The sequence below is a fragment of the Cherax quadricarinatus genome, chromosome 3 (genome assembly GCF_038502225.1).
Source record: "Cherax quadricarinatus isolate ZL_2023a chromosome 3, ASM3850222v1, whole genome shotgun sequence".
NCBI classification, from domain to species: domain Eukaryota; kingdom Metazoa; phylum Arthropoda; class Malacostraca; order Decapoda; family Parastacidae; genus Cherax; species Cherax quadricarinatus.
In genome coordinates this window covers 17397266-17413088 of record NC_091294.1, presented here as the reverse complement: position 1 = coordinate 17413088, position 15823 = coordinate 17397266, and the positions used below count along the sequence as shown (strand labels likewise).

The 15823-nt window shown below is 36.5% G+C and overlaps 1 protein-coding gene across 3 annotated transcripts in view; it reads left to right on the top strand.

The window, feature by feature from the left end:
- The window catches only part of LOC128706577 (Matrix metalloproteinase 1), a 77786-nt gene that overhangs the window by 41059 nt on the left and 20904 nt on the right, over nucleotides 1-15823 (top strand). For all 3 annotated transcript variants that reach the window (XM_053801516.2, XM_053801517.2, XM_053801518.2), the window contains exons 4-11: nucleotides 4683-4783; nucleotides 4951-5155; nucleotides 5711-5859; nucleotides 9826-9991; nucleotides 10144-10280; nucleotides 14857-14997; nucleotides 15212-15355; nucleotides 15583-15696. In XM_053801516.2, coding sequence (XP_053657491.1) covers nucleotides 4683-4783; nucleotides 4951-5155; nucleotides 5711-5859; nucleotides 9826-9991; nucleotides 10144-10280; nucleotides 14857-14997; nucleotides 15212-15355; nucleotides 15583-15696 — 1157 coding nt within the window. The remainder of the gene's footprint in view (nucleotides 1-4682; nucleotides 4784-4950; nucleotides 5156-5710; nucleotides 5860-9825; nucleotides 9992-10143; nucleotides 10281-14856; nucleotides 14998-15211; nucleotides 15356-15582; nucleotides 15697-15823) is intronic.

The following is a 15823-nucleotide window of genomic DNA, read 5'->3' as shown; positions in this document are numbered from 1 at the left end:
CTACTCCACAAACTTGACCACTGTGGTATAAGAGGCCATGTGCTTGCATATTTTAAATCCTACCTTTCTAATAGGTATCAGTATGTCACCATTAAAGACACAGCCTCATCAATACGGCCACTTGATACTGGAGTTCCGCAGGGAAGTGTCCTTGGACCCCTGCTCTTCCTCATTTACATCAATGATCTTCCAAACATATCCCAACACCTGAAACCCATTCTCTTTGCTGACGACATGACTTATGTCATCTCCCACCCTAATCTTGCCACCCTCAACACCATTGTTAACGAGGAGCTGCTCAAAATATCGACTTGGATGACGGCCAATAAACTTACACTTTACACTGGCAAAACCTACTATATTATGTTTGGTAGCAGAGCAGGTGTTGCGCAACTTAACATTAAGATCGACAACACTCTAATTGCCAGACATAATGAGGGCAAATTCCTTGGCCTATACCTCGACAACAACCTAAATTTCAGCACCCATATCCAACACATAAAAGAAGTATCCAAAACGGTGGGGATCCTCTCCAAGATACGATACTACATGCCGCAAACTGCCCTTCTCACACTATACCATTCACTTATATATCTATACCTCACCTATGCTATCTGTGCTTGGGGTTCAACTGCAGCAACACACCTAAAGCCAATAATAACCCAACAAAAAGCCGCAGTAAGAATAATCACTAAATCCCATCCCTGGCAACACCCCCCCCCACTCTTCATAGATCTAAACTTACTCCCTGTTCAGAACATCCACACTTACTACTGTGCAATCTATATCTATAGGACCTTAAATTCCAATATTAACCTTGACCTAAAATGCTTTCTTGATAGTTGTGACAGGATCCGCAGGCATAACACCAGACACAAACATCTCTATGACATTTCCCGTGATTGACTAAATCTTTACAAAAATTCAATGTATTTCAAAGGACCTAAAATCTGGAACACCCTACCTGAAAACTCTAGAACTGCAGACACATTCATCACTTTCAAAACTACAGTTAGAAAACATCTCATCTCCCTGATCAACCCTGACAACTAGCTACATGATAACCACCTGGTGGTTCACAATTACACTCACTCACCCACTGACTATAAACCCAGAAATACTAATCTTAATCTTAAAATATAATAAATCCTAACTAGTCATAAGTTTGCCTATGATACTCCAATATAGACACCTTGTATTGTGCCAGAACAAAAGCATTCACGTTGCTAAACTCGCAAATTATGATGTAGTCACTTAGCCTTAATACCATAATCTGTAAGGATTTAATGTTAAGAATTAATTTAAGTCTGCTCGAAATGCCTAGCCATGCTAGGTGTCCTAGTGGCCCCCTCTGTAATTAGTATTTTATAACATGTAAACCACACAATACCCAAAACCTGTAAACCCCACATTGTAACTCTTATAGACTTGAATTGAATTGAATCCTGTGGGTGGCAGTCAAAAGATTACAGAGGTACTTAATGGGTCCAGGGACTGGGCCCCAAAGTTTTGATATCTGAGCAAGTTACAAAGGTAATGAACTCCAGGTAGATCTGGTCACAATCATGACAAGTTACAAAGGTATTTACAGATTACATATGTACATAATGGGTCCAGGGACTGGGCCCCCAAAGTTTTGATAGCTGAAATAGGTGCAAAGGTAATGAACTCACAAGTTACAAAGATGGTGCACTTGCTCATTGTTATATAACAGTGAGATCATAGTGAAAATCCCTCTTTTTGATTGCTCTTGTAATATACCATTTATTGTAGGAGTAAATCATCAAAAGAATGATAAAAAGTTTAACTGTAGCACTTAAGATAAGATTTCGTTCAGATTTTTAACCCCGGAGGGTTAGCCACCCAGGATAACCCAAGAAAGTCAGTGCGTCATCGAGGACTGTCTAACTTATTTCCATTGGGGTCCTCAATCTTGTCCCCCAGGATGCGACCCACACCAGTCGACTAACACCCAGGTACCTATTTGCTGCTAGGTGAACAGGACAACAGGTGTAAGGAAACGTGTTGAAATGTTTCCACCCGCCGGGAATCGAACCCGGGCCCTCCATCCCGCTTCACACATGGAGGGCTAACCATATGTCTCCCATTACCTTAAACCAATACAGTACTGTACTATAGTTTTATTTATTTTGCAACATCATGATTAATATTAACTCTCAGTCTTAAGTCACTTCACTCACATTTTTTTTTGCTGTATATTCAATTACTAAATAGTTTTGGTCTTAGTCCTGTACATAACTCAACATTTTTTTATTCTGATATCATAACATCTGTATGAGCTTGACTCTATCATCATTACTGATTCTATGTCATCATTGAAGGCTCTTGGCTCATATAATGACTCCAACAACATGCTCATTGGGGAAGCCAGGTATAGATACTCAAAAATTAGGGACAAAGGAATTAATGTACAATTGCTATGGATCCCATCACACATTGGATTACTCCTTCATGATAAAGTTGATATGTTAGCCAAGAAGAGTATCCAGAAGGAGAATGTAGAATATAACTTTGGTATAACTGTGTCTAGCATTAGGAATAATATTAGGAGAGAAGTAAATAATGAAAATGATTGTTATAGGAATGCAGTTAGAAGCCTGAGTAGATCTATAACCCACTATGATAACATGAACGTAGATAAGTATGTTTATGGAGCAACTTGCAATGTGAACAGACTGACTGATGTTGTAGTGGCCAGGCTTAGGCTTGGTTACAAGTACTTCTGGCAGTTTGGGAGACACACAGATGATGATCAAACCAAATGTAAATTATGTGATCAGGCATATGGTCACTCTCTTGAACACTGTGCTTAGTTGTCCACTTATTGAGGAATACAGAGACGGACAGTATAATAACCTATGTGACATGTCAAGATATCTTATTAATGAAAATAAGATACCAGATATACTAAGCAAATTTCCTAAATTTGCTTGTAACAGATAAGTGAACTATAGATATGTAGATATAAATCCATATGTATTCCTGTTAACCCTTTGGGGCCTAGTTCCTAGGCCTTTTGTGTATCCATATGCTCTCGCGCTACCGTCCACAGGATGGATATGGGGTGCACAATAAACTAGCCACTTCGGTGGCAAAATCTAATCTGTATACAGTGGAACCTTGGTTTCCGTTTGCCCTGGTTTTCATTGAATTTGGTTTTCGACGACTTTTTTCGTCAAAATATTGTCCCAGTTTTTGTTCGTCACCTTGGTTTTCATCCGCCATACAGAATGTGTCCACGTGCCCACACCCACACAAAGCATCCCATGCACTGCATGCATGGGATGCTTTGTGTGGTCGCGGGCATGTGGCTTTGTTTCTTGTCACATGAACATTACCCTGCACGTTCATACGAAACATTTCGTAATAATCGATTGTTTTTTGTGCTTGTTTATGGAGTTCGACTGCTAAATAAGTCACCATGTGGCCAAAGAAAGTTCTGAGATGATGAAGAAGGTGAGAAACACGATAGAATTCAAGAAAGAATTTGTAGAATGAGTTGCAGTTTTATAGAGAAATGTCACTACCACCCTCTACAAAGGTAGAGGGTGGTAGTGATTGTGGTAGAGGGTAGTAGTGATGGTGGTCGTTATGGCAAGCAGTCAAAAATGTTGAGAAGTTGTTGTTGGTGTGGATCAATGATAGAGTTAGCATGAGATAGTGCTGTGGAGGCAATAATTTGCGATGCATGCGGATCTCGTAAAGAATATGCCAATAAGAGTTTTCAGTAAAGGTAAAACTGATTTGAATGTTCATTTATCCATTAAAATTAGTGCTTTATACTGTATTTATTTCTCATTGTTTCCTATATGTAAAACTGTAGTTATTCTCTATAAAATGTATTTTTTATTAATATTTTTGGGTGCCTGGAATGGATTAATTGGATTTACATTATTTCTTGTGGGAAATATTGCTTCAGTTTTCGTCGAATTTGGTTTTCATCACTCTGGAACGAATTAAAAATGAAAACTGAAGTTCCACTGTATTTAAGTATGTACTGTATTTATAATAAAATGCTATGTTTATTTCTGGTAATGTTTTATTTTGGGTATTTAATGAAATTATAATTTCTCTTACCTTCTGACCATACTATAGAAGTACAGTGGTACCCAGAGTTTCAAACTGCTCCCAACTCGACCAGTTATGTAGGTGTATTATTGTAAGTGTATTTTTGAGGGTCTGAAATGGACTAATCTAATTTACATTATTCCTTTTGGGAACAAATTCGTTTGGTAACGGCACTCGAACAGCCTCCTGGAACGAAGAAAGTTCGAAACTCTGAGTACCACTGTATCATCAAATGAATTACTAGATACATTTTATTTTTAATGTCTAGTTTTAGCAACAGGCTAAATAAAGAAAAGTTAAGAGGAAAAGACAGGTTGCACTTTAACATTATTAAATACTACATGTATTTAATTGCCCTTTTTATCTTAGCCAGATTAGGTCTAGGGATAATGTTGTCACTAGTCACTGCAACTAGTTTTATGCTACAGAAAGGACTGATTTTTAAAGTCAGTGGCTATCAGCAATAATGCTCTGAAATTTATATTGTTTTCCTAAGGGTTATGGATTGTGCTCACTTCCTTAAAACTGAGTTTTACCCAAATTGGTTGAAACTGACATTGAAGGAGCTACAAAAAAATTATCGTTATTTACAGGTTCTAGATGGCGTGTGAAAGAAATTACTTACAAGATCACGAAGTACCCAAAAGCCCTTCTCCAGAATGATGTTGACAGAGAGATTAAAGCTGCATTTAAGGTAGGGATATAAATAAATTAAATAAATAAATAAATAAATAAATGGCTAACTATGACAAACAACCGTGGCACATTTAGTTTACGCTTTCTACATGAAATGTCGAAACATTTATATCGGCAAGTAAAATTTATTTTTTAGAAGAATATAATAGTCACACTTATTTACAGGTATGGGAAGATGTGACTGATTTAACTTTCACAGCTTCATCTTCTGGAAAGGTTCATATTGAGATTCGTTTTGAACGAGGGGAACACGGTGATGGTGACCCCTTTGATGGTCCTGGTGGCACACTGGCTCATGCTTACTTTCCTATTTATGGTGGTGATGCTCACTTTGACGATACTGAAGCTTGGACGATAAAGTCTTACAGAGGTTAGTTCAGGACTTCTATGTCTTCACTAAATAAAATGTTTATTTACTTTGAAGATACATAGGTTGAGAGAGATTGACTTTAATTAATATATATTGGGCAAATATATATATATTAATATAATATATATTGGGCAAATTAAAAATAAGCTACATGTAGTATAATAACTGTACATGTACAGGTCATACAGCAATAAAAGTATTATAATAATAATTAATAATAATTTATAAGAATCAAGTGTACATTTATTGGTACAGTATATTTAATAAAAATTTTATACAACATATGTGCAGCATTTCAAGCTAGTCATTAGAAGAGTTAATGAAATGGGTTATGTTATACAGTACTGTAGATTAATTGAAAATACCATAAAAACACTACAGGATTTATTTGTAAATACTTAATATAAATGAATACCATTGTACTTTATGCACATTCATTTTGAATAACAACTTATCAAGAAACAATCTCATTTATTCTTTTTGGAACTTTCTAAACAAATGATGAACTTTTAGATAATAGATAAAATGTTAACTATACTTTCTTTTTTGTTTTAGGCACAAACTTGTTCCAAGTAGCAGCACATGAATTTGGTCATTCACTTGGTCTCTCCCATTCTGATGTACAGTCTGCTCTCATGGCTCCTTTCTACCGGGGATATGAACCCAGTTTTAAAATGGATGAAGATGACATCAGTGGCATCCAGGTTTGTTGGGTTGTTGCAGAATATAAGTTGCATTCTTCTTATACTACTAAGTTTTTATTTTTGGTAAAGTTGAGATGTTAACATCTGCAAAGAAACTGCACTTTCATATCAATGTTAATTCACATTGAGTAATTTGGATATTACCTCAACTTCCTGAAGCTAAATAATGTACATCTTTTTAAGATAAAATCATCTAGCTACCCAGACTGAAATTTTACTCCTCTGAAGTATACTGCCCAGTACGTCATTTAGCTCATTATCACGGATGAAATATTGTAACAGAGGTTTTTCTGCATTTATAGTCTTTCTTGCTGTCTGCTAGCTTATGCCATTGTTCATATACTATCCAGCCCATCAAAAACTTCAGTGAATTTTTGCATCTTCATGATAGTGGCATCACTATTTGCAATTTCCATTCAAACCAAATTTTCAGTAAATTCTATTTTACTGTGCTGAAAATATCTCTTTTTTTTTAATCAAGTGACTGTCTCAAGAATTAGTTTAGTTAGTTTAACATCTTTATTATGCACCCCATACCCATCCTGTGGGCAGTAGTCAAAAGATTTCAGAGGCACACAATGGGTCCAGGGACTGGGTCCCAAAGTTTTGATAGCTGAACAAGGTACAGTGGTAATGAAGTCACAAGTTACAAAAATAATGAATCATGTAAGTATATTTACTTACATTTATACGTGGTTACAATCATGAGCAAATTATAAAGTAATGAGCAATCCACACCTCCACACCCTGTCACAAATCAAGTATTAGACATAGACTCACATGACTTCTACATTAATCCTGAATATTTTTTTTTCATTGAAGTGGCTGTATCCCACTGAGGCAAGGTGACTCCCACTCCCCCCCCCCCAAAAAAAAAAGAAACACTTTCACCATCATTCACACTTTCACCGTCATTCACACAATCACATAATTCACACATAATACACTTAAAATGAATGTGGAAATTAAATAAGCCTGTGTACTGCTAGGAACAGTTAGTTGAAGCGAAGGACAAATATATAGTATCAGCAGGCCAATAACAGGATGTAGGAATTTGTGATGCTTAAGAAAATAAGTGTTAGATTAGTTCCAAGCCAGAAGGTTGATTCAATGATTTAAACATTAATATATTCAGAATTATAAATTTATTTATAATTCTGAATATATTAATGTTTAAATTGCTGAATCAATCTTCTTGCATGAAGTTGATCTAACATTGTTATTTTCTTATGCATCGTCACATATTCTTGCATCCTGTTATTGACCTGCTGATACTATATATTCGTCCTTCATTTCAACTCACTGTTCCTAGCAGTACACAGGCTCATTTAGTTTCCACATTCATTTTAGGTGTATAAGTGTTCAAATGGTTTCTCCACATTCTTATGCTGTGTTCAGTCAATTACTATTTTTAGCATTCTCATAGATTATCCTTGTGGCTTATGACTTCCATTGTTATTACCAGTCCTCTTAGTTGCAGTGATTATAGGGAATGATAAGGAGAGTATGGTAAACCTTGAATATAACTTACTAAAAGTGGAGAAGGCTGTCTGAGTGCTTGTTAAATCAGAACAGTGTTAAAAAGAGTAAAAAATATTCACTCAAGCACTCCAGTATACCTAATATAGAACTTTACTCACAGTTCAGTTTTATTTTTTTAACACACTGGCCATCTCCCACAGCAATTTACCCAGTGGATTTTGCTCTATTTTAAAGTTAAATTGCTAGAGAAAGGTTGATACAACTATTAGCATATGCAGGTGCCTGGATCTTATTTCCTTGCAATAACTTCTGAATGTCTCTTCTGATTGGCTTTAAACTTTCAACACTGGTATATCTTACTTAAAAGAAGGTTGGAATTGTTATTAAAGTGGAGGAGGAAATTTACCTGATTTATTTTTTAGATGGCATAGTCTTTTTTCCATGAATTAACCTGAGTAAATTTCATATAATTAGCTTAATCGTTAATAGCCGAGATAGAATGGTACCCATAAAGTTTAGGCATGGTATATGCAGATTTTCAAATATCCCAACATAGTTAATAAATTTGGAATTGGATGTTAAGCAATAACTGGTGAATGCCTCTTCTGATTGATTTCAAACTTTTAGTGATGGTAGGCACATTATAATTTTTTAATTATTTTAAACATGTTGGTTTCCATGTAATAATTGAGAATAACTTTTCTGATTGGCTTCAAACTCCTAAACAATGGTGTATCTTTATTGTACTATAAGGAATAAGGATTTTATTTCTTTGCATAGTTTACAATGTGTTATTACGGTTTTGATTTGCGAAGTACAAAGAAAGCCACTACAGTACCAGGCTGTGAGAGACACACACACACAGACACACACAGACACACAGACAGACACACACGGACAGACAGACAGACACAGACAGACACACAGACAGACAGACAGACACACAGACACAGACACACAGACAGACAGACACACACCCACAGACACACAGACAGTCACAGACACACAGATAGACAGACAAACAGACAGACAGAGACAGACAGAGAGAAACAGACAGACAGAGAGACAGACAGAGAGAGACACAGACAGACACAGACACACAGACAGACACAGACAGACAGACACACACACACACACACACACACACACACACACACACACACACACACACACACACACACACACACACACACACACACACACACACACACACAGACACACACACACACAGACACACACACACACAGACACACCCCTACCTTCATTACATTTTTTTTTTAACAAGTTGGCTGTCTCCCACCGAGGCAGGGAGACCCAAAAAGAAAGAAAATCCCCAAATACTTTAATCATCATTCAACACTTTCACCTCACTCACACATAATCAGTTTTTGCAGAGGTGCCCAGAACACAACAGTTTAGAAGCATATATGTATAAAGATAAACAACATATCCCTCCAAACTGCCAATATCCCAAGCCCCTCCTTTAAAGTGCAAGCCATGTAGGTGACACTTTGCTAGTTTTATTGAAGATATTGTGAAATTGAAATTTTGCTTTTCATGTGATATTTGAATGTGTAATCCAGTTGACTTCAAACCTTTAATACAGATCTATTTTACTTAGAGGAAGCTTTGTATTATTGCCAGACTGTGTAATGTCAATTATTAATATTTCACTTCAAACCCAACGCTGTCCAATGCTTATACATAGTAGGTATGAAAATTCCAGTTTCTTGAGAACAATAATATATTTTTTTTTATAAAAAAAAAATTATAGGGAATTTTAAATATAACAAAATTAAACTTGAGAAATTTTGAGAACTATGTTTTATAGCATTTTTAAAGTTTACAAACTTAATGAGCCCTTTGGCATATTTTCATACAGCTTTATTCCAGAGCTAGCACATATACACAGGTACAGTATTCTATTTTTCATCCATAGTTTGAGAACACCTCATTCAATCAACTTCAAATTTTCATTGCTGGTGAAAAAAAAGACATAGGTAATAAACTTGGAATTGTTGGATTCTGTACAATAATTAAAAAATGCGTCTTCTGGTTGGTTTTCAGACTTTTTGTGCTGGCGTGTTTTTTTTTCCAAAGAAAGCTTCACATTGATGTTGGGTTGCGTAAATTTTTAATTTGCCAGTTTTATTAAACAAATAGGATTCCATGCAATAATTGGAGTGCTTAGATACTCTACGTAATGTTTACATATTTAACTGCATTAGAAATTTATGCTGCACTCTCTGCTGTATAACTTTATTTGATATATTGAAGTAGATAGGGCTGTGCTAATTGGATCTTGCAGCAATCGGTGTACATATAGTTGACTGAATGGTCACTTCTCTGTGTCTTATTAAGACATTGCTGTGTCAAAAATATACAGCATCCATACATAAAGTGGATTTTTTTAAGTGCTTACCGAAAAAACATGCTGTAAAAAAGTGTACTGTATTGGATTATCAATTTAGGTACATATTTCAGGCACTGTATGGAGTAAAGTCTGCCCGGCCTACCCCAGCCACTCAGAAGCCACCTACCTCAGGTAGTGGAGGACGTGGTGGATCAGCAGCAGGTGGCTCCCTTTGTATGGATGCATCTATTGATGCTATTGTTACTATGTCTGATAAGGAGACCTATGTATTCAAAGGCAAGTCAGATTCTCCATGCATGTAGACATGTACTCTGTTATTACTAATAACCTGTATTTACATTGTCATAGATTTATTAATAATGTCTCATAGCTAGATGTGCTTGTATATAATGTGCTATCTAATAATACGTATTTGTAATAAATTTTAGGATCAGAGTATTGGAAACTCGTTGATGATGGTGTTGCAAGTGGTTACCCAAAATCAATTGCTCGAGATTGGGAGGGTCTGCCCTCTAATCTTGATGCTGCCTTTACATGGACAAATGGGAAGACTTACTTCTTCAAGGTGAGTGTGTTAGATTAGTGAATACAGGCATGTCATGTTATTTTCTCTTCCACTAACGAAGGCATTATCAGTCCTTATACAGAGATCATCAAAATAAAAGTTGTATAGACAATTCAGCTATGTGTTGTAGAATAAGATAGAAATTTATGATCTCACAACATTTCTAGGAACCAAAGTCATAGTTGGCACGTCTCTCCACATCTAGACAGCCTCCCAAACTGTAATTTTATTACAGTAATATTGTATGTACCTTGTTTTCCTTGGTTATTACTTCTCCAATGAATTCATTTTCAGTATATGTTTGGTTTTTTTTTTTTTTTTTCTTCAACAAGTCGGCCGTCTCCCACCGAGGCAGGGTGACCGAAAAAAGAAAGAAAATCCCCAAAAAGAAAATACTTTCATCATCATTCAACACTTTCACCACACTCACACATTATCACTGTTTTTGCAGAGGTGCTCAGAACACAACAGTTTAGAAGCATATACGTATAAAGATACACAACATATCCCTCCAAACTGCCAATATCCCAAACTCCTCCTTTAAAGTGCAGGCATTGTACTTCCCATTTCCAGGACTCAAGTCTGACTATATGAAAATAACCGGTTTCCCTGAATCCCTTCACTAAATATTACCCTGCTCACACTCCAACAGATCGTCAGGTCCCAAGTACCATTCGTCTCCATTCACTCCTATCTAACACGCTCATACACGCTTGCTGGAAGTCCAAGCCCCTCGCCCACAAAACCTCCTTTACCCCCTCTTTCCAACCCTTTCGAGGACGACTCCTACCCCTCCTTCCTTCCCCTATAGATTTATATGCTTTCCATGTCATTCTACTTTGATCCATTCTCTCTAAATGACCAAACCACCTCAACAACCCCTCTTCTGCCCTCTGACTAATGCTTTTATTAACTCCACACCTTCTCCTAATTTCCACACTCCGAATTTTCTGCATAATATTTACACCACACATTGCCCTTAGACAGGACATCTCCACTGCCTCCAGCCGTCTCCTCGCTGCTGCATTTACCACCCAAGCTTCACATCCATATAAGAGTGTTGGTACTACTATACTTTCATACATTCCCTACTTTGCCTCCATAGATAACGTTTTTTGACTCCACATATACCTCAACGCACCACTCAGCTTTTTTCCCTCATCAATTCTATGATTAACCTCATCCTTCATAAATCCATCCGCCGACACGTCAACTCCCAAGTATCTGAAAACATTCACTTCTTCCATACTCCTCCTCCCCAATTTGATATCCAATTTTTCTTTATCTAAATCATTTGATACCCTCATCACCTTACTCTTTTCTATGTTCACTTTCAACTTTCTACCTTTACACACATTCTCAAACTCATCCACTAACCTTTGCAATTTTTCTTTAGAATCTCCCATAAGCACAGTATCATCAGCAAAAAGTAACTGTGTCAATTCCCATTTTGAATTTGATTCCCCATAATTTAACCCCACCCCTCTCCAAACACCCTAGCATTTACTTCTTTTACAACCCCATCTATAAATATATTAAACAACCATGGTGACATTACACATCCCTGTCTAAGACCTACTTTTACCGGGAAGTATTTTCCCTCTCTTCTACACACCCTAACCTGAGCCTCACTATCCTCATAAAAACTCTTAACAGCATTTAGTAACTTACCACCTATTCCATATACTTGCAACATCTGCCACATTGCTCCTCTATCCACTCTATCATATGCCTTTTCTAAATCCATAAATGCAATAAAAACTTCCCTGCCTTTATCTAAATACTGTTCACATATATGCTTCAATGTAAACACTTGATCTACACATCCTCTACCCACTCTGAAGCCTCCCTGCTCATCCGCAATCCTACATTCTGTCTTACCTCTAATTCTTTCAATTATAACCCTACTGTATACTTTTCCTGGTATACTCAGTAAACTTATTCCTCTATAATTTTTACAATCTCTTTTGTCTCCTTTCCCTTTATATAAAGGGACTATACATGCTCTCTGCCAATCCCTAGGTACCTTCCCCTCTTTCATACATTTATTAAACAAAAGTACCAGCCACTCCAGCACTATATCCCCCCCTGCTTTTAACATTTCTGTCATGATCCCATCAGTTCCAGCTGCTTTACCCCCTTTCATTCTACGTAATGCCTCACGTACCTCCACCACACTTACATTCTGCTCTTCTTCATTCCTAAAAGATGGTATACCTCCCTGGCCAGTGCATGAAATTACCGCCTCCCTTTCTTCCTCAACATTTAGAAGTTCCTCAAAATATTCTCGCCATCTACCTAATACCTCGCTTTCCCCATCTACTAATTCCCCTACTGTTTTTAACTGACAAATCCATACTTTCCCCTAGGCTTTCTTAACTTGTTTAACTCCAAAATTTTTTCTTATTTTCATTAAAATTTCTTGACAGTGCCTCTCCCACTCTATCATCTGCTCTCCTTTTGCACTCTCTCACCACTCTCTTCACCTTTCTTTTACTCTCCATATACTCTGCTCTTCTTATAACACTTCTGCTTTGTAAAAAACCTCTCATAAGCTACCTTTTTCTCTTTTATCACACCTTTTACTTCATCATTCCACCAGTCACTCCTCTTTCCTCGTGCCCCCACCCTCCTATAACCACAAACTTCTGCCCCACATTCTAATACTGCATTTTTAAAACTATTCCAACCCTCTTCAACCTCCCCCCCTACTCATCTTTGCACTAGCCCACCTTTCTGCTAATAGTCGCTTATATCTCACCCGAACTTCCTCCTCCCTTAGTTTATACACTTTCACCTCCCTCTTACTTGTTGTTGCCACCTTCCTCTTTTCCCATCTACCTCTTACTCTAATTGTAGCTACAACTAAATAATGATCCGATATATCAGTTGCCCCTCTATAAACATGTACATCCTGGAGCCTACCCATCAACCTTTTATCCACCAATACATAATCTAACAAACTACTTTCATTACGTGCTACATCATACCTTGTATATTTATTTATCCTCTTTTTCATAAAATATGTATTACCTATTACCAAATTTCTTTCTACACATAGCTCAATTAAAGGCTCCCCATTTACATTTACCCCTGGCACCCCAAATTTACCTACTACTCCCTCCATAACATTTTTACCCACTTTAGCATTGAAATCCCCAACCACCATTACTCTCACACTTGATTCAAAACTCCCCACGCATTCACTCAACATTTTCCAGAATCTCTCTCTCTCCTCTACACTTCTCTCTTCTCCAGGTGCATACACACTTACTATAACCCACTTTTCACATCCAATCTTTATTTTACTCCACATAATCCTTGAATTTATACATTTGTAGTCCCTCTTTTCCTGCCATAGCTTATCCTTCAACATTATTGCTACTCCTTCTTTAGCTCTAACTCTGTTTGAAACCCCTGACCTAATCCCATTTATTCCTCTCCATTGAAACTCTCCCAACCCCTTCAGCTTTGTTTCACTTAAAGCCAGGACATCCAGTTTCTTCTCATTCATAACATCCACAATCATCTCTTTCTTATCATTTGCACAACATCCATGCACATTCAGACTTCCCACTTTGACAATTTTCTTCTTATTCTTTTTAGTAATCTTTACAGGAAAAGGGGTTACTAGCCCATTGTTCCCGGCATTTTAGTTGACTTTTACAACACGCATGGCTTACGGAGGAAAGATTCTTATTCCACTTCCCAATGGATATAAAAGGAAAAGTATTAAGACCAAGAACTATTAAGATAAAATCAAAGAAAACTCCGATGAGTGTGTATAAATAAACGTGTACATGTATGTGTAGTGTGACCTAAGTGTAAGTAGAAGTAGCAAGACATGCCTGTAATCTTGCATATTTATGAGACAGACAAAAGACACCAGCAATCCTACCATCATGTAAAACAATTACAGGCTTTCGTTTTACACTCACTTGGCAGGACGGTAGTACCTCCCTGGGTGGTTGCTGTCTACCAACCTACTACCAGTATAGATGTGGTAAATTCCTGGGTGTTTGATGCAATTTGGTGGTGTAATTAATATTTTTCTTTGGCAATGTCAAATGAATTCTTCTTCAGTATATGGGGTGTTCACTGGAAAAACTCAGTAAGTGCCAGTTTAAAAACTGAGAAAAAATGAAGAATTCAAAGTTTACAGTTCATAATTCTTGCACTAATAAAGATATTTTGATTCAACTCTAGATTTGTAGAAAATTTCTTTAGCTATTTTGTTTGTTTTGTGTATGTAAGCTTAACCAGGCATGCATGAGCCCATGTAAAGTGTTTTGTAGTCATAGTTTGGTTATCATGAAAATTTGATGTGCTTTTCGGTGCTGAAATGGATAAGCATAGTTATCACTGTATTTCATGAGTCCCAACATTTACTGATGTTATAAACAAAGTGTAGTAAACCTACAATATATGTTTGATACAATTAGTGTTACAGTATCAGTAATTGTTGGTACTCATGAAAGATATTAACAGTTTTATTTAAATTCATTTTTTCATAACAGAAAGACATGTTTATTTTTCTTTTTATATGATTGTCAGTCAATGTGTTTCTTTTTTTCAGGGAGGTGAATATTGGCGGTACACAGATCTGGTAAGAGACCCAGGCTATCCTAAGTCAATTGACAAAGGTTTTGCTGGAATACCCAACAATGTGGATGCAGCCTTTGTATGGTCTGGAAATGGCAAAATCTATTTCTTAAAGGTGGGCATAGTATATCGCACTGTTAACAGATTCTTAATTATTAATTAGTGGACAATGTGTACTGTATACTGTACCTTGTTGTATTTTTTTTAACATGATGACCGTCTCCCACTGAGGCAGGGTTGTATTTTATATATACATTAATATTTTTAAGGTCATAACAGATCTTAAATTTTGTTCAAATACTTTACATACATAGGTATTTCTTCTACAGGATAATCACTACTGGCGATTTGATCCTACCCAGCGCCCTCCTGTGAAAGAAAGCTATCCTAAAGATATATCTAACTGGGAAGGTCTTCCTAATAATATAGATGATGCTCTCCAGTACTCAAATGGATATACATACTTCTTTAAGGTACAGTAAAGTATATTAATTTGTACTAATATTTTTATTATAAGTGTGAAATTTTAGCAATGCAGATTTTTGATACTGTAAGTGATTTGATTATTTTACATAATGTACACTAAAATCTTTTATAAAAATTCCTTGTACAATAAAATCTTTAATAAAAATTCCTTCTGTCTACTGAAAGCACAAATAAAGATTAGGTACAGAACATAAACAGTCATTTTTTCTTATAGAATGGACAGTATTGGAGGTTTAATGATCGAGCCTTCCGTGTAGATACTGCCGACCCACAATTCCCTCGCCCTGCAGGCTTTTGGTGGTTTGGTTGTCCTGCTTCAGAATCCCAGGTACAGTAGTCCTTTTACAACAAAATATATCTAGTCGTAACAATGAACTCTTATTTAATTTGTGGGAAGTACATACACAGTGGAACCCCCATATCCACTTATTAAGTATCTGTGGTTTCAGTTATCC